The following is a 19,764-nucleotide window of genomic DNA, read 5'->3' as shown; positions in this document are numbered from 1 at the left end:
TTCACGCTCAAAATGTCACTTAAATATCAAGCTGCTGACGGCTGGTTCAAAACTGCAGACTAAGTGATGCTTGTAAATCCCAACAATGGGACTGAGGGCTTAGAAAGGCATCCGATATCACACATCATATCAGCTTTCTCCCCAGGTGAGACAGCTGTTTGCCTAAAGGCTTAATTTTACTGTACCCCCTGCCTTGTGATATGGACATCCCCCTCTGTTATAGTGGGATGTGGTAGACCAGCCCACAATCAATCTCTCCCTCTGTGTGTGTGTGTGTGTGTGTGTGTGTGTGTGTGTGTGTGTGTGTGTGTGTGTGTGTGTGTGTGTGTGTGTGTGTGTGTGTGGATGGGTGGGTGGGTGTAAGGAGATCTGGGAGAGACTAGGAGTCACCTGTCCCTTGTTGGCCCCTCTCTCTTCCCCCACGGGAGGGCCGTAATTCTCTCTTGGCTAGGCTGATCAGCAGCTGCCGTGCGGACACACACACACACATACACACACACACACACACGCACGCACACAAACATACTGCATTCTCTTTTACGTTTTAGAGTCAGAGTGAAAGATAGAAATGGCCTTGTTGGGGCGCTTAAAGCAGCAGTTTGGTATGACTACTTCAAATCGACTTCAAATTGCAGTGTGAACTGGTTTCAATTAAGGCCGTGTTCTGGGTTTCTTCTTCTTCATGACAGTTAATAAATGATTTGTCTTCTCTTTTGACGTTTTCTCTTTTTTTCCTCTTAATCCAAATGTAACTAATACAGATTTTAAATACGTATATATTTTTTAATCTTTTTTATAAAAGTAATCTAAAAGCAACTGCTTGCAGTGATTAACCTACAGGGGGACCCACTGGAGTGTTTTGCTGACTTAATCCTTTAAGCTTTTTTTAATGTCCTGTACATTTCCTTTTTTATTCTTTTTCATTTTAGTTGAACCCTTTAATGAGTTTAAGAGGGGAAAAAGCCGTATACCTTTATAGATAATTTACCAGGAGTTATTAGAAAGTTTAACAGAGCCTGCCTGATACTTGATTCCTTATTTGGTTTCACCTTTTCCTGATTCAGCAGTCCTGCCCCAAACCTCTCACACTGTGTTATCACAGACAGACAAAGCTGCCAGCTGTTCATACCTGAGAAAATGTCCCGACAACCTTTCGTAGCAATTGTGCGAACCTGTCAATAAATAGGGTCGCACAATGGTACGGTAATAAGGAATTTTACTTGCTAAATCCCCAAACTTTTTTGTTGTTGTTCTTGTTTTCAAGAACATGAAAGGAGTGGCTCTGTTAAGAAACATTCCTCCACGATACGAATGCCAAATGTAAATTCTCAGGAAAATTGAGATGAAAAGCAAGCTCGGGTGTTTGGCTTTGCTTCAGCATAAACTCAGTTTCTTAATAGTTACACATTCTCAGAGATGAAACTGGTGGTTTCAGGCTTTTTGTCTTAAAAAAAATCCTTTACAGCAAATGCATGCTGCCTTTTGTCTGGTTTTCTTGTGAGTGTTAGCAACATCCCCCAAAACTTCCTAGTTAACTTCCCTAAATTATCTAATATTTCATAAAATAGGGAAGTTCAAAAAAATCTGCAACCCTATGATGCCGAATGTAGGCTCATCATAGAAAATAGCAACAGCCAAATATTGTTAAATGCCTAATATTTTCACACAGAATAAGACCCTTATAGGTATTTTTTTTCTTTTGTTACAGAATATCATTTTACTACACAACTACAAATATTTGAGTGCAATTTAGTGTCGCAACTACTAAACTTTAAATTAAAGTAGAATTTTGAATGCAGAACATTTACTTATAATGAAAAATAATCCTTTTTGAGTTTTCTAGTTTTTCTGAAGGAAACTGTGGTTATTCTGATTAACACAGCATGAACCTTTATTTACACCTTTATTTAAAAAAAACTATTAAAAGCATACTATTAAAAATGAGAAATTGGAGAAATTTTTAAAAATGAGTATCATCCACATTGTTTTCTGTAAATTAAGATTAGCAAGCGTGTGTCAGAATCCTGTACACTGCCACTGGTTTTATTTTGAAAAAGGAGGGGAAATTTAATTTTTTCATAATAAAGTCTTAATAATAAATTCAGAAAATTAGAGTGTTTAAAGATGTCTCTATATAAGAGCAGCTAAACTGAGTGTGGCGAAAGTTAGCATAAATGAAATCCTTGGCCAATCTTTTTTCCAATTTCTTATTTTTATGAAAAAGTACGTGTATTCATACATGCATTAAACATCAAATCAGATCAAATTCCGATCGTGCTAGTCCCAAAGGAGGATGTTCTTAATTGGACCATCCTGTCATTGACAGTTCCTGCATGAGAAAAAAACAAAAACAAAACAAGCTTGGGAACTTTATGAATTAGCTATTGAGTAATTTGTAGAAGTCGTGGAGTTACACGGTTACAGTTTCAGAAAGTGTTTTTGTGTGTGTGAACGTTTGAGGTTTGTGTCACTCTCTCATCTCTATACTGCACTCAACATATCTAGTTGGTTTGTTTTCCAGCCAGATCAGAAGTATGTTTGCTAATGTATTCAATCTGGGCGATGGCTCTCAGAGCTGATTTCACACGAACAATGATGATGAAAAAATGTAAACGTCCCCATTTACAGTAATTGGTCTGGGACACTCTGTCTGCACTGTGCGTTTTTTGTGATGCAAATTATTTAAATGTGGGGTTGCGTACAAGGCTGGGCGGAGGGAGATTGACATAGATACTTCCATGTCATTATCCCCCCCAAAGTTTTACCTTTTCACAGGGAATCGGGGAACTCTGCAAACAGCATGGAAGACAAGTTTGCATGAAAATCATAGCACCGGGATAATGACCTTCTTGTGATCATCTATGACTCTCTGAAAACATGGGTTCCAATGAAAGCATGATCATGGGGGGGCTTACTTACAAGCCTGTAATTGGCTATTCATTGGGACAATCTGACATCAAGTGCTGTCACATCTAAACTTTGTCCAGAAGTAGAAGGAAAAAAGCAAAACAATACATTTTTGACTCTTTCATACAAAAAAGTAAAAATTTGATCATTTACATGAAATTGTTGGAATTTGAAACTAATTTAAATATTTAAGCACGAGAGTTAAAAAAGAGGAAATTTACCATAATAATTGTCAAATTTATAGCTTTTAAAGCTTGAAACTACTTCTTGTTTTTAAAATTTGTTTTTAGTGGTTTCTTTAAATTTTCTTAATATTCTTGATTTATATGTATTCACTATAAATAAGTTGTGAAGATGAAAATAAACTTAGCTCTACTAATATTTAATTATAAAAGATAAATATATACATTTATCTGTACAAATGTATTTTTATTTATTTTTTTAAGAAAATATTCAGATGTCAGAAAAAACGGGGACTAACATGAATCTCAAATAAAGCAGTAACTAATGATAAATTCTACAATTTGCTGATTGACTTACAAATCTTTCTGAAGATGCTGGTACAATTTTAAGATCAGAAAAAACTTAATAATAATTCTTTTAATGCATAAAAACGGATTTGTAGATTTTTCTTAACGTCTCCTTTTAGGTGAAATAAATCAGAGGTTCATCCTGATGTGAAGATGAAGCTGATACTCTGTAGAAATGTCCAACTTCTAAAATAAATAAACAAACAGGTTCATTAGTTATGCCTTGCAAACGACCACCGGAGCAGAGGGGGGTTCCCCCTGCCACAGATCAAGCCACCGGGCCTTGAACCTGACCCCTCCGGCTCATCTAGGGCGAGCTTGTCACATTGCATTCTTGCTGGTGCATTGTTGCCGCAGGAGCTCCTCAATAGTTTTGAGGGAGATAGTGTGGCCGTCCATCTAACAAACCTCCTCTCTCCCCTCCCCGATCTCTGCGTGCTCCCGGTTTTGACACAGGAGACAAAACCCGCGGAGAGGACTATGAATGGTAAAGCACCGAGGAGGCCGAGGGAGAGCAAAAGGAGGCGGTGTGCCTTTGTAGTCGGGGAGGAATGCGGAAATGTCCCCGCTCCGTGTCAAACCTCTCTGAAGGGGGTCAGGCCACATTCAGCCGGCGTGGGAAAGCCAGGCAGAGACGGAGCTCACACAAGGCGAGCGAGGCTGCAGTTGCATAGGCCTATCCGCGGATATATGGAAGAAGAAAAAAACGAAGAAAGAAAGAAAGAAAGGAGAAAATCCAAAGAAGAGCGTGGTTCTGGAGGGCTATATCACGCGTTTGCCTTTGTCCTATGACCCCCCCCCCTTCCCAATCATACACCCCCTCCCCTCCACACACAAACTTGAAGTGAGAGTGTGTGCGCGCAAGTTTGCGTACGGCCCACCACCACCGCCGCCACCTCCTCCTCCGCTCGATTTTGGTGTCTGCCTGGGCTGGTGTAGTCTGAGGGGATGGGGGGTTAGAGCCTGCACCGTCAACTACCTGTGTGGCCCCGGCATGGAGGAAAGTGGACAGGGATGCATTTGACGGAGCAGTTTTTATCCGACACACGAAAGCGTCCTCAGCGTTATACCGGGCATGCCGACGTTGCGACGTTGTATTGACAACATAAAACAAGGTAAACGCTGAAAGTGGGCATATTTATGCAGATATTTGTGCAAAACAAAGTGTCTTTATGAGCCTGACAATGCTTGCTTTGCAACCCAATGAGGTTTTAAACGGTGACATGATCAATTCCCCGATTTATTAGAATGTAAGCCATTATTTGGCACACTTTGCGTCCACGCACAAAATAAATTGGAAAAAAATTCGGGAAAGCCACCCAGGCTAATGAAAACACACTTGAAACTCGGATGCGGTGTCGTTTCACACATTTCGAACCGTTTCGGGCTCGGAAAGCGACATTTAAGGGGTTTTAAATGGATTGTTGCTGTAGGAAGTTCAGACAATGCAGCCACGTGCTCGCAAGTTTGGGTGTCCTCAAAGAGAAACTTTGACAAACCAGCACAGGGAGGGCTGCTAGTTTGATCTTGTTGCTGGCGTAAAACGAAGAAGCGGGTGAAATATATGGTCATTTTTGCATGTTGTGATAACAAATAATTAAAAAAACAAACCCGAGACAGCTCGTGCGAAGATTACATGAGCAACACCGCATGCGGGGTGAATTATTGATTGCACGAGACAAATTATTGGATGCAAAGCAAGCCTTGAAAGGGGTTAACTGGGATTAATTTTAATTATTTTTCACATTAGTTTTATGTTAGAGGTAGGAGGACATGAGCTGCAGTGCGTAATAGGAGGAGGAGTGGAACTTGGGACGCAGCGGTTCTTTTCTTCTTTTTTTTTTTTTCATTTTGATAGTCGGAATAAAACATCATGACAGTCTTTTTATTGCCTACCTGGAGCACTCTTTGACCAAATCTGACAAAGATGGTGTCTTCCCCCATCTGTGTCTCCCTGTCATCTAGGCATTGCATGTGCCAACTTTTTTCTCTGAAAATGCCTTTGTAAGAGAGTCTGGCTCGTCATCCTCTCCCGGGATTCCCCGCAATATTTTCAACAAGAGAAGAAGAAGAAGGGGGGGGGGGGGAGATTCTGCAAAAATGGACAAAGAAAGTGTTGGTACTCAGTATGAGCCTGTGGCCGAGATTGGAGAAGGCGCCTACGGGAAAGTGTACAAGGCGAGAGATTTGAAGAACGGGGGACGCTTTGTTGCCCTAAAAAGAGTTCGTGTCCAGACGGAGGAAGAAGGCATGCCGCTCTCCACCATCCGCGAGGTGGCGGTGCTGAGGCAGCTTGAAGCCTTTGAGCACCCCAATGTTGTCAGGTAAGTGAGGGGTGAGCGGAGGTGGGGAACCAACCTGCTTTATGTTTAAGAGATAGGATGGAGGGGAGGGGTGGGGGGATCGTGGTGGTGGAGGTGAAAGAAATATGCATATGAGACTAAGTATACATTACTTCCTTTTTGATGGTCTCTTGTGGCAACTGTGATGGCTCATATGACCTTTGGTGGCAAAGCCTGCTTGCAGACTTGTCTGAAGCTGGTGGCCCTTTTAGTTTCCTGCAGGCAACACAGGCTCCACAACAACACACTGGAGGCTGTCACTATCAGCAGGTTTTAGGCGCACACCTGTGCATTCTCAACTTCCTGTTTAGTTCAAAAGCCCGCCCCGGTTTATCTTGATTGGTTGGCACCAGTCACATTTGTCACCTCATGCATGTTTCATGTGTGCAAATCTTCATCTATAGATAAGATGCAGCAGCATCCTTCGGAAGCGGTGGTTTTCCACTACCCTAGCCTCTATTATCGCTGACTTGCAGAATGAAGCGAGACCTGCATGCTTATGTGTTTAGGGGTGCTTGGTCAAGATCCCTTTGATATTAGGAATGGTGAAGACATGTGAGGTTCCATCGGACATACAATGTAGCCGTTCAACATTCGGACCTCCTTTCACATTTTGGAATATTTATAAAAATACTGATATCTTCAAAAAGACAAAACAAAACTGAAATTACCTGCTTAGAAATCCATACTCTTAAGAACACTCAAAATATTTCTCATCCCAGGATTACTTGATACAAGACATTGCATTCAGTGAAACCTTTAAGTTTCCACGTGACATTACGTTGCCTACTAGGTGAGGATTGTTGTAACATTTCTCAGTCAATTGTTTTGCTTAAACAGCAGTTACCTTTTTTTTTTCTTTAACTGTTACAACAGAAGCTAAACAGAAACGCTTAATTTTCCTATTTAAGATGACTCTGTTAGGTATGTGAAACCCTGGCAATCTGAATCCACGTGTTTGAAACTGGCAAGCCTGCGCAGCCATGCCGTTGACTGCTTATGCACTCATGACAAAAGGGGAGTAGTCAACAACACCATAATCACATGTTAACACGTGTGCATGTAACGATTTTCATTGGACGAAGTCTTTAAAATGGTCTGTGCTATGTGGTATGTACTCAGTTTTTGTTTTTTTTAAATGGGTATACATGATTTTCCAACCAGCGAGATACATTTGATCTAGAGAGCCTACAGAAATGTGACAAACAAAATAAAAGCATGAAATAAATAAAAAGTTTAAGAGCAAATGTTTTGAATTTTACAGTTAACAATCAAATAAACATCCCGCCATGTTCTGGCATGCGTGGTAATGCTGATTATGATTCTGCATCAAGAAGATAAAAAGATCTAAGCGACTTTGAACAATTTCATTGTAGGGCTACTGATTGCAAATACATCAGAAAGACTCCTCAGTTGGCAAGCCTGCATTTAAATCTAGATGAACAGTAGTTAATATGGTTGGAAATTGTGGTCTACATTGCACATTTAATGAATTATGCATGCAATGTGATATGCCAGGAAAAAACGATGAGCCACTCTTCCTTAGGTGACTAAGCACAAACGGTCTATTACTGATTACTTAAACAGCAGAGTATAAATCCTTCGTTAAATCGATATATCCACAGCCACTGGTTTGTATTTGATAAGTGAGACATGGCTTCTTGGAGTGAAATTTGACCACAAATCAACCTTAAAGACCAACTTTCTCTCGGTGTGATTTCTGTAGCATGGCAGTGATCCCTTCCAGGATGACCCTTGTCTGCAGGGTTCCAGGGATCACCAAGGGTTTGGGCTTTTTGCCCAACTAAACACCTTTTGGAGATTTTTGCCTGGTCTTCATAATCATCATCACAACACCAGGTCTTTCAGAAGAATGGTGTCCATCCCCCCAGTACAGTTTCTAAGACTTGTAGGATCAATGTGAACGCACATTAAAGCTGTTCCCATGTTGATTTAGTGAGATCATGTGCTGGCGTTTCCATAACTGTCTCTGTAGTTAAACTCATGTGCCCATCAGTACTGTTCTATCCTATCCAAATGGCCTCCAGTATGACACTTGGCACGATCAATGCCAGTTGGCAATACTGCATATTTAAAAACAAAAGAAGCTATATTTTTCTAGTTTTCCTTCTGACTGTTTTGCACACAGATGCCATTTTCTTTTGGTTTTTGTAATGACTTTTCACTGAGAGAGCAGGACTCTGATACTGCGTCACATGCTGGCACAAGCCAAGGTCTGACCTTGTGCTTGTTTTAGTCTGAATATCGAGTGCTTTGGGATTGAAGGGGAAGCTCTAAATGGATGTTTTAGAGGCATGGCTTGTGCCCTTGTGACTCTAACAATAATTCCCCAACGTATCAATGAATAATGGAGGATAATGGTTGTGGCTTTCGCTTAATGGGTCCACAGTGGGGGTTTGTCCTTACTGGAAGACGGACATGTAAGCAAGTATTAAAACGATCTTTGGTCAGTTATATTTATGGATGGATACACTTTGCTTCACTAGACGCTTTCCATATTATGCAGCAACATTTGTTTGTTAAAGCACGTAAACCAGCAGCTCTTTAAAGCATCAGAGAAACTCCTCTACCCTTGAGTTTAGCCAACTAGCATAGCCAAGCAGCACAGGGCCAGGAAAAGTGCATTGTGGGCCTTCTGTGTGACTCCAGGCAACCCCTGGATGTTTGTAATGAGGCCCATTATTCATTCCATATGTTCAGTGTCTGCTAAAAGCCTCCATTGTAGGCCAACAATCGAGCTGTGAGGGGCGTTTAACCCCAGTGCTTCAGAAGGAGGGCGCCTTCTATTCTCTGACATCATGCACAGTACTAATACCTTGAATGAATCGCCTCTCACTCACTCCTCTGACTCCAGCATGACCAAACCCATTGATTACCAGGTTGTTGGCAAGGACAAATGATGCCTCTCTGAGGAGTAAACAAGTTTCCAGGGAGATTTAGTTATTTCTTTTCTGTGCTTTTACAACTGTAGGTAAGTTAAATGAGTGCCTGCATTAAAGTGTAAGATGTTTTCACACTGGATTAATACGGTACCTCATGAATATAACGAGTACAGCAACGATCATGAATGAAGCCAGTGAGCTTTTCTTATTTCATTATTTTTTTATCTCCAGTTTTTTGGCAGCTTAAGTCAAAACTTTTTCCTCCACAGGACTAAATTAGTTTTTGAGGAAAATGTTTACTTTTTAGTTTCCGTCTTCATAACTAATGCAAACTTCCAAACTTTGAGTTTAATTAGGGCTTGTAATAATTTTATACTTGTCCATTAGGACAACTCAAAGTTAAAATAAACTCTGAATATTAGGATAACTCAAAATATCTTTTAAACGAGCAACACTTAAAATGTAACTTTAACCTGTTAATTTAAACTTTTTTTTTTTGCTAAAAAAAACTATATCGTAGACTGAAGAAGAGAAAGAAAATAATGGTTTAGTTTTTGCTCTCTTGCATATATTAACCCCCTTAATGACAATGCAACATGTGCTCGGTGGAGATCCATCAAGGCGCTTTTCGTCTTCTATGTTGTCACGATGAAAGATGCTGCCTTTGCATGCAGGCTCCACTAGACATCCCATAGCGTGTCAGGAGTTGTCATAGTGCTGGTTGAGGAATGCTGCTTGTAGTCCCGTGCTCTTTGAAGAGGACACACTGGATAGATTTTTTTTTTTTTTTCCTTTCCAGCTTTTCATCAAAGCCTTCCTTGGCAGGTCTACTGACATAATTTGGATGCTTGGCCTTAGTTGGTCGCCTTGGGAAACCAAGGCGCTCGTGTTTAAGGCTCAATAGTCTTAAAGTTTTAAAAGGCTTGCAAAAAAGCAGTGGCCGTAGCTGGAGATGTTGTTATCGTCCCATAGGATAAATCGGGGGTCCAGATTTATGAGTTCATATCCCAGCTTTTATGATGGTTTTATTGGAGGATTTTTTTTCATAGGGGTGTTTTAAACCATCTCAAAAGACAAAAACAGGACGATCCTGTGTCTTAAGGCACAAAAATGACAAGGTATGAACCAACCTGTGGTTTTGAAGTATTGTTACACCCCTACTGATTTCAGCAAGATGATGACAAACCACATTCTACGCATATTACAACAGCGTGGCTCAGTGAAAGAGACCAGGTGCTAAACTGGCTTCCATGCAGCCCAGACCTGTCACCCACTTAAAACATCTGGCACATTATTGAGTGAAATAAATATGACAAAGAACACCTGGAAGTGTTGATCAGGCCAATTTCTGCATCGAGCGAGAATGGAAAAAACCTTTTAATTTCAAAAGTAAAACAATTGAGTGTTGTTAAAAGAAAAGGTCATGAAACACAGTGGAAAACATGAGCAGTCCCGTTCTTTAAAACTTGGCGATGGTGGTAGATACAGATTCATTTCTTGGTTTTAATATGAGGAACATTTTTATTCAAAGCTAGGTTGTTAATACATTTTAATTATTATCTTTTTATCTATTTAAGAAAACTGGTTGTGCTTTTGCATTAGCACTTGTCATAGCAGGAAACACACTGACATTTAGCTATCATAATGACGCTGATCAGTTACTGATAATAGGTGTTGGGAAGGTTACTTTTAAAATGTATTCCACTACAGATTACAGAATACATGCCCCAGAAAGCATTTTGTAACGTATTCCGTTACGTTACTCAATGAGAGTAACGTATTCTGAATACTTTGGATTACATAATATATTATCATGCTTTTTACAACTACATGAATGTACTATTGCTGTGTGATTTATTACCATTACTGAAGGATACTTGCCATACCAATACCAACTAGATTTTAAATCTTAATATAAAATGACTAACAGTAGGGTGGACATTAGGTAAAGCTGCACTTTTTGCAGCCATCTTGTATAGAAAACTGTTTCCCGCGTATATAAAACAGGTCTGCGGCTCCAAACCGTAGTAAAGTTAATACGTCGGGTCAGTGTCGGGCTCGTAGCCAAAAACTAGCTTTACTTTGTTGTCTGGGTCAACTTTGCTAGCGAGAGACAGAGAGAGGAGTTAATGTATTCCGTTACTCCCCAACACTGCTGATAATATCTTTAGTTACACCGTTGTCTGGTTTCATAAACTTCTTATTTAAAATACTATATTACAATATTAATAATATATTGTTGTGTTCATACTCTAAAACAAATGCAGTACCCTACCTACTTCACTGATGGGGCATAAGAATCTGAAATCTTAAATTACAGTCTGTTATAGAAGGTGATTAATTATAGTCTATATAGTAATAAGAGCCTGTGGGCAATATTTGATGTTGTGTAGATGTACTCTTACCTTGTGTAGCAGCAGTGAGCTTAGCCTAGTGCACCCCCGTTCAATCAGTTGTATTGATCTGGTCCATCTGTTCTCCTATCCTAGGTTGTTTGATGTGTGCACAGTCTCTCGGACTGACCGAGAAACCAAACTCACTCTGGTCTTTGAGCATGTAGATCAGGACCTGACCACCTACCTGGAAAAGGCTCCTGACCCTGGAGTACCGCCTGAGACCATCAAGGTAACCGCTGTCGTTCTAATTTAGGTTTACAGTGGAATGTAAATGCAGTTTGTTTTGTTTTTTTCCATTTTAATGATCACTATAAATGTGTGTGTGCTTGCCTATTGCACAATATTCCAATAAAAAAAACCCCCCAAGGAGGCTTATTTTAAATATTATTTCTGTTTGAAGTGTATATAGGAAGCGCCTGGTTAATCTCCTGCGGCTGTAGCATTGGTTGAACACAGCCATGTTTCTATGGTTCTGAGTGGGTTTTCTTGGCCAGAGACCCAGAAGGCAGAGCAGTTCCCTCCAACATCAGAGTTACTGGGGCACTCTGAGGGGCAGCACATGTGGCAGATGGGCTCCAAATTAAAGGATCCCTGCCTTCTCTATTTTCACCCTTCTCTCCGACTTTACACAATATTACAGACACAGAGCCAGTTTTAAAAATCTTCCATGTGTGTCTTTGAAAACAGAGCCCTCTAAGTTGTGTGCTAAAAGTTGTTGAATAGGGAAATTTGTTAAATAAATCCACTGAGCATCCAGTTACACTTTGCCAAAAGGTCGGAAGTAGCTCCTTTCCTCTGTTATGGTCTCTTTTTTTTTTTTTTTTTTTTTAAAGTGGAGTTCGTGTGGGAAACATTTAAAAAGAAAAAAAAAAGATCTTTATCGGGTTTCACCCCAAGGTCAGTTGATGTGTCATGAATAATATTGGAAAGGTATATCTCTTTTTTTTTTTTTTTAAGACAGAGGAGCCTCGAGAGTTTGAAGTGTCAAATTTGAAACGTAGAGGTTCGGGTGCTACGGCAACCGCTGATCATCACCCCGGGCCTGGGTTCGCTTGTGAAAGCTTTGTGTCGAGCCGCGCCGTCAGTGGGATGCAGTGCAAGCGTAGACGAGTCGGGTAGATCACACCTGAGGCTTTCCCATGACTTTTGCCGAAGTTGATACAGACTGTGGTTTCTGTGATGTGTGCGCCGATCACGTCTGCAGCAGATATTATAATACTGCAGCGTTTTTCTGGAAACTCGACGCTTCAGAAATTTTCACAATCATTATGTATAGCTACTTTCAGTTTTTGAGTCCGTTTCAGCAGAAGGTTAATCCTTATTAGCTAGTCAGTTGTTTTGAGTCCCATGAAGCTGTATTAACTAATTATATATATATTTTTTTTAATAAACTGAAAATAAGGACATAGCCCAAGGGGATTTAATGGAAGTAAAGGGTGGGAAGAAAGGTCCTTTTCTCGGTTAGAATTTAGCTAATTTAATTTAAAAACAACTCCTTAATAATTGTAGTGCCAGTGGATGGAGTAAAAATGTGCAGTTTTATCAAAAGATTGTTGCTTATTTGTCTTGTTAAATGGCCGAACCAATGGTTGCAGATCTCTGACCACTTGTCGCATAGGACTCAACGAATTAATCAACGAAAGGACTGATCATAAACCCCGAATGACTCAGATTCTTTCTGTGGCAGTGTAGAGGCTACTGCACTGAATACGACTGTAGTGAACAAGCGCTCCCCTCTTTTAGTCTCAGACCACGTGTGAAGATGTGTCAACGGTCTGTTCACATTTGAAGCCGTGTTGAAACATCTGGACACTGGTACATACCTCCACTAAGAAGCCTGTGTTGTTGTGCTCAGTATTCAAGAAAAGATGAGGAAGTGGTTTGTACTGGAAAGGAAAGAAGACAGAGAAGTTACATTTCGGCCAGCTTTCTTAACTCTGCAAACCTGGCCTGACAATACTTGAAGTAGGCTTACTTGTGGGATTGCCAGTTTTATAAGATGTCAACCCGTCCAACCATCTACGCTATCCATGCTTGGACATATCTGACGTTGGAAAAGTTTGAGGAGGCGTTTTGGGGCTCTGAACAATGTGGCCACCCCTTAAGCCCCCTCCCAGGCTCTGCTTTCTCCTAACAGCTGAGGCCTCAAGGAACAAAAGGACAGCGACAATGCTACAGAGGCAGCCAGGCACCATCCCGTGTTATTGCTGGGACAGTGGACACTCCACAGTAACTCGAAGGGGATCCCCTCCCCCCAAAACAACTCCAGATTTTGAATCCCAGTCCAGACGTGTGTCACCGGTGCCCATCTGATTAAATGGCAGTTACCCTTGAGTGTGAACGTGTCCACCTTTAACCGTGAAAAAACATTTACCTTCAACCAGTGGCCCTAAACTCCGAAAGGAGAGGCATAGTTTTTCTCAAAGTCGGTCTTACCGCAGCACGAAGCACCCCACCCTGACCTAGCCTGTCCACTTCAGCCCTCCGCCCAACACCACCCACTCAGGCTCGAGACCCACCACATGGTCATTGATGCAAGGGGCCCTCCTCCAGGAATCAAATGAGCTGGAAGGACATCAAGCAGCCAGGTTGCCCCAACCTCAGCGCTCGTCAGCCGGGCCACCGCTTGGGGCTCGCCCACCCTCCTCCGCCACCATCATCCAAGCTTCCACAACTCTATTCTGTGGGTCCATGAAGAAGGGGGAGAAGAGAGGTTAATGAAGCATGGGGAGGGAATTACACTAACGCTAACCGGCAGATGTCCCATATTGTGCCTGGCTACAATAAACAATATGGCTGCCTCTGCTACATTTGCATTAGAAAAGGAGGCGCACTCAGAAAGCCATGTTTTTGACTGCTTTTTGCATGGGCTGACTACTTTTTTTCCCTCCCTCCCTGGACCTCTTTTTCTTTTCTTTTTTCTTTTTTTCAGGGTCAGATCTGTTGCTTTTTTTTGTGTGATTTATTTATTTATTTTTATTTTTATTTATTTATTTCCTCCTGGCCAAGTTGTTTGTGGAGCTTTTTAGTTTGAAGCGTTGCCAGCTGAAGACAGTTGTGTGAGCCACTTTTATCTCTCTGCAGCTGGAATCAGCTTTGAGGGAGGTGGATCGCTTTGTGCCACAAGTGGCCTTTATATTTTTAAGAAGTTATAAACGATATTTTTGTATGCATAAACTTAATGTTTGCCTGCTGTCAGTGGTTATATTGACCATGTAGAACGTAGCTGAAATATTTTGCATTACTCAGCTGTGACTCTACCTGATAGTGCAGAGAAGATGACACTCAGGCCGCGGAGGCCAAGACTGTTTATGTGTTTGTCCAAAGGTCACACTTGTGAGATAATTAGTATTTACTAGGAAATGCTGTTGAAAGGAAGCATGGTGAAATGGCTATTTAAAGCACAGAGGAACTGATGGGGGGGGGGGCCGTGCTATTGTGTCAGCCCCCCCCCCCCCCCCCCCCCCCCCCCCACCCTGTATATACACACACAGACACAAAATAACCAACTGCCTGCCTCTGTCCTATGGTCCTGTCTGTCTGCTGCCCTCCTCGGGAGGTCATGGCTCAATGGAGATGTAGAAAGGAAGGTCTGTTTATACATCCTGCCTGTCCTTGGTCAGAGGGCACCCACACACTGATGCACCCTCACACAGACCGAGGTGCACACACACACACACATACACAGGGATTTGGAAATGGATGCGCTCATACTTGCACCAAGCCAGGGGGAACATTGTTAGTTTGTGTATACAAACACACACACTCACATCACTCCCCATCTGCACAGTATTGTGAGCAGGGTGCCCTGTCTCCTCCTCTGTGGCCCGCACAGCAGCCAGCCCCACACTGCTCGCTAATGTTTTCTGCTTCAGTGTGCAGACCCCTTTGACTCACTCACCAGCTGGTCGGCCACTGAATAGAGCTGCGGGCTCAGGTCCATGTCACTTGTGAGGTCTTGGCGGAGTGCTTTTTGGGTTGGTTTTTTTTTGGGGGGGGGGGGGTGTCTTGTGAGTAGGAGGGAGTATGGGTGCTGTAGAAAGGGGTGTTCAAACATGGATCGCAAACCTTGGCTATTTCTAGAGGGTACCCGATCGGAGATCCAAGAGCACAACCGTGGGGATCGTTCTGTCTTTTCGCTAAACAGACTTGAACTTGCAGCTCCCTTTATACGAAGTCTGCTTAATGCCCGCTTGAGCACGGACCAGGTAATTGTCCAGAACAAATGGGTCTACTCAGGTGTTGCCCCCATCTCACCTAAACCAAATGAAGTATTTTCAGCAGAGAAGGTGCCTGAAGCTCTTCTGCTGTGTGCTACATGTAAGCGAGGCTAAAAAAAGAAACACGCACACACACTTTTAAGTTGGTCTTAGGATTCAACCTGAAATACCACTCCCTCGACTTTTATTTACTTAAACAGCCTTTGCCAAAACTACCTGATCACAATCCCTTGGAATGACTTGTTTTTTTGTTTACAGGTGTGGCACCTGTTTGAGAGTATTCCTATTTGAAAAGAACAAGTCTTAGCTTGCTTTGTTCATTCCTGCTCATGCCAGTTTACCTTCCCCTTTGTGTCGTGGGCGATGCGGTGCCTATGGCTATTTTCTGAGGTCAGCTTTGGGGCATTGAAAGAAAAAAAAGAGGGGAAAAAAAAACGAGCGAGTGCCAATTAAATCTAGCAGGACAGCTGCTGAGTAACAGAGATCTGTGCTTGTACAAAGCAGGGGCCTCTTTCTGCCTCTATCGTGTGTGTGTGTGTGTGTGTGTGTGTGTGTGTGTGTGTGTGTGTGTGTGTGTGTGTGTGTGTGTGTGTGTGTGTGTGTGTGTGTGTGTGTGTGTGTGTGTGTGTGTGTGTGTGTGTGTGTGTGTCAGTTATCAAACATCTGCCACAGTCGACGAGAAAAGACGCAGGCCTCCTCTAGTTAACTCCCTCCGTACCACAATGCTTTTCACTGCAGGCTGTTGTCACTCTGGCCTTTCGTTGCTCAGGGCAAAGGAGAAATGGATTCAAATCTTTGTAGCTGTGCAAGGTTTTGCAGCCTAGACTTTGTGTAGACAGTTAGCACGAACTGTTTCGGAAGTGACGATCCAACAGGTCAGACGTAATCATATTGCAAATGTAATCAACATCCACGACCATCCGCTCAGCCCTTTTTGCTCCGTATGCGTTCAATAGTGCCGTTGCTGTACTAGTCTCATAATTAAACCATCCATTTTTAAACTTCATATTAAGTTTATGTCCTTGCTGCCCCTCTGTTTCCCTCTTTGGCTCTTTTACAGGATATGATGTACCAGCTGCTCCAGGGGTTAGACTTCCTGCACTCGCACCGCGTGGTTCACCGTGACCTAAAACCCCAAAACATCCTGGTCACCAGCGGAGGACAGATCAAACTGGCCGACTTTGGTCTAGCTCGCATCTACAGCTTCCAGATGGCGCTCACGTCAGTGGTGAGTTATGGTCGTCATATTTTTAAACGCTGTTGGTCTCATCCAGTGGAGGCCTTCAAAACAAATACTCGCAAAACTGTAAGCGCATGGGTTCCCGACTGAATGAGCGCGTCAAGACTTCTCACCATGAAATATGGTGATTTTTGTTTTTTAAATTTATTTTCTTCTTCTTTTGAGTTGCAATCACACTACTACTGAAGAAAAATAGCTGGATTTATTGGCAATTAATAATTATAGACCTACTTCTGATCTTATCTTTCAAAGCAAAATATTTCATAGTTAAATTTTTTTTTTTTTTTTTTAACTAAACAACTGAAGCACCTGAACTGAATCAGGTTTCAGAACCAATAGAAGCACAGAAACTGCCTTTATTAAAGTCATCAGTGACCTGAAGATCAACATTGATCCACAGACTGTTTCTTTGTTGTGCTTGATGCCATTGTTGACTTTGTGGCTCTTGATTGTAATGATTTAATTAAACAGCTTTGCGATTTAATTGGTTTTAACGTGTCGGGCTCTCAGCTGGTTGCCATCATACCTAATGGATACAAGTTTTCATGTTTCAATTAGCAGTTTTAGATCTGCACAATGAAAATTCCATTGGGAGTTCCTCAAGGGTCCTTCTTTGGTCCATCGCTCTTTAACCTTCACATGCTCCTGCTTGGTACAGCGTTCCCTCGTTTTTCGCGGGAGTTACGTTCTGAAAATAGTATTATATTATAGAATTATATTATAGAATGAAACCAAAGATCAAACCCTGTTTTCAGGTCCAGAACATGGGAATAGAGCAGCTTTATTTATTTAATACTGACTATTAGAATCATCAGTAGAATGACTTAAGCTCACTGCACCAGCTACAGTCCTTACATGTACATGCAAACTTGAACATATTATTCCAATACTGAAGGCATTTCATTGGTTCCCAGTTTAACAGAGAATTACCTTTAAAATCCTTTGACTGGTTTAGTGCCTATAACCCAGTCAGACCTCTTAGGTCATTAGGTGCAGGTCTTTTAACTGTTTCCAGAATTAGATCCTAAGTTTCATGAGGTTCTGTCAGTTACTGTGATGCTGTTTGGAAACAACCTGCCTGCTGACCTGAAGTCAGTTACAGCTGTAACTACATTCAAAAACTGACTCGAAACCTTTTTCTTTTCTTTTCTACAGGGTTTCACTTAGTGTGTGTGTTGTCTTTTATTTATTTGTACCAACCATCCTCGAACATGCACTTTGTAGTAGGATCTTCATAAAATGTGTGTGTGGATACTTCAAACTCATGCCGACGTTGTCTTCAAGGCTTTTTGGTGGATCCCACTCCTGACCCCAAAGCCCAACACAAGACACACTGCCTTGAACTTCCCTCCCATCCCCTGAGAGTTGGATGAAAAGCGTCTAATGTGTTGTAGCGGGCACTTACAGGGCATCAACGGGTAGCTCGGCAGAACAGCGCCAAATGATAGGATTTCTCTGTGTAAATTGAGAGCCAAGGGGCCCCGTGGCCTGCCTCAGGAATCCCTCAGTGGCTGTCGCAGACAGGGATGGAACAGGCAAGGAGAGACAGACACCCCTCCCGTCCCGCTGTCGGGACTTTGATGCCTAACTGCTGAGCTCTGGGCTCTGATGACCAGATAATATATATAGAGAGGGACTGAAAAGAGTCTTTGGAAGAGTTTAAAATGAGGAGAGATGAGACTTTCAAGATCAAGGTAGGCAGCAACAGTAGCTCAGTACTTTGGGTTTCTTTTTCCTTTTTAAAAAAAACTTTTATTCAAAGCTTTTCTGATCTGCCCGCCTTTTAGGAAATTTCATCATTAATGTGTCTGGACTTTTTGAGTCCATTGGGATAGTGTCATTACCTTATGTTAAGGCTTGTTGAAGGCTCATGTGAGTGGGGCAAAAACCTAATTTATTTTTTCTTTTGGCAGAAATATGTCAGAAGGAAAAAGTGCATGCACCTGGATAGGCTGGTGTTGTACTTTTCTGCATCCACCATAATCCACCTGGGTGCAGGTGACATAAATGTCGAGAAAGCTGAGCTGATAGAGGACAAGCTTTGATTCTGCTCGTCTGTGGCATTGTCATTGGTGCTCTTCTCTGTGTAACAGCCAAAGCCGACATGCTTACATCTACTGCACAGTAACAACTTCTGGTGCTCTGTAGGCAATTTTATGGAGAAATACCATTTCTGGTGGTTTTAAAGGCAGTTTAATGAAACAAATCTCCAGATTCAAGAAAAACCCCAAACCCATTAAAAATGTCAAGTAAGCTGACCATCCCAGCATGCATGCCCCAGTGACCTTTGTGTACGTTGTCTTCTTAAAGTCCAGATGTGATATTTTCAGTCATCAGTTTCACACTCTGTTGGCAATAATGTCAGGCATGTACATGAGCTTGGACTTGCTCCTAATAGAGGAGTATAAAATGTGCTCTGGTCAGCTACGTGTTGGTGGCGACTTTAATAAATAAGAATGGAGGGCGTGTCTGTTGGTAGATCCACTGTGGATGGCATTGTTGTTCAATTTTAAGTTAATAATTAAATTAAATGCTAAGATTACTCAACAAATACCCTGGGAGGCATTCACATAAGTGGGCAGATTGGCAGGTAAAGTCTTTGTCTTGGAAACACTGATGTGAACTTGCACTTTCATTATTAAGGCAGCAGTTATTGGAAAGTACAGATGAGTTACGGTTCCAAAGGTTACACCTGATAGCTGCTTTTAACTGGGTTAGTCTTTAAGAGGAAAGAAATTCAGTTTGAGTAATGATCGTAGGCCACGCCATAAACATATAATTTCTCAGTATTATCATACAGGGTACGTTTTTTAGATTAAGATAAGTATTTCCTCAGTTATCTATCATCCTGACTGATGATTATTCATAGTAGATGAAGACATGATTAACCATAGAATTTGCATAGTGTTACACAATATTTAGTGTGTATGTGGTTGTACTGAGGATTTGTCTCAAGTAGGTGTGATAGTTTCTTTTCTTTTTTTATGACTAGATGGGGGCATTTTTGTCGAGGAAAGAATACTTGCTAGGGGATTCACCTTCACATATGAGCAGCAGTTATGAAGTCCCCGAAACTACTCGCGCACACACACAGAGCAGCACATAACATGTTAATCTGTTTGCAGTCACACTCGAGCACTCATTTCCTTCCTCGGTTAGATTGGGCCACAAAACGAGATGGGGTGTGTGTGTGTGTGTCTCAGCACATGCACGCGCTGGTGTGGAG

The 19,764-nt window shown here is 41.8% G+C and overlaps 1 protein-coding gene across 1 annotated transcript in view; it reads left to right on the top strand.

Moving 5' to 3' along the window:
- The first annotated feature begins 3,474 nt into the window (after positions 1–3,474).
- Positions 3,475–19,764, top strand: part of cdk6 (cyclin dependent kinase 6) — a 39,039-nt gene continuing 22,749 nt past the window's right edge. Inside the window, exons 1-4 of the mRNA XM_026155989.1 lie at positions 3,475–4,552; positions 5,403–5,761; positions 11,172–11,307; positions 16,359–16,526. Coding sequence (XP_026011774.1) covers positions 5,538–5,761; positions 11,172–11,307; positions 16,359–16,526 — 528 coding nt within the window. The 5' untranslated portion in view covers positions 3,475–4,552; positions 5,403–5,537. The remainder of the gene's footprint in view (positions 4,553–5,402; positions 5,762–11,171; positions 11,308–16,358; positions 16,527–19,764) is intronic.

Source organism: Astatotilapia calliptera, chromosome 22 (assembly GCF_900246225.1).
Source record: "Astatotilapia calliptera chromosome 22, fAstCal1.2, whole genome shotgun sequence".
In the NCBI taxonomy this organism is placed as follows: Eukaryota; Metazoa; Chordata; class Actinopteri; order Cichliformes; family Cichlidae; genus Astatotilapia; species Astatotilapia calliptera.
This window is presented reverse-complemented; position numbering and strand designations above follow the sequence as displayed.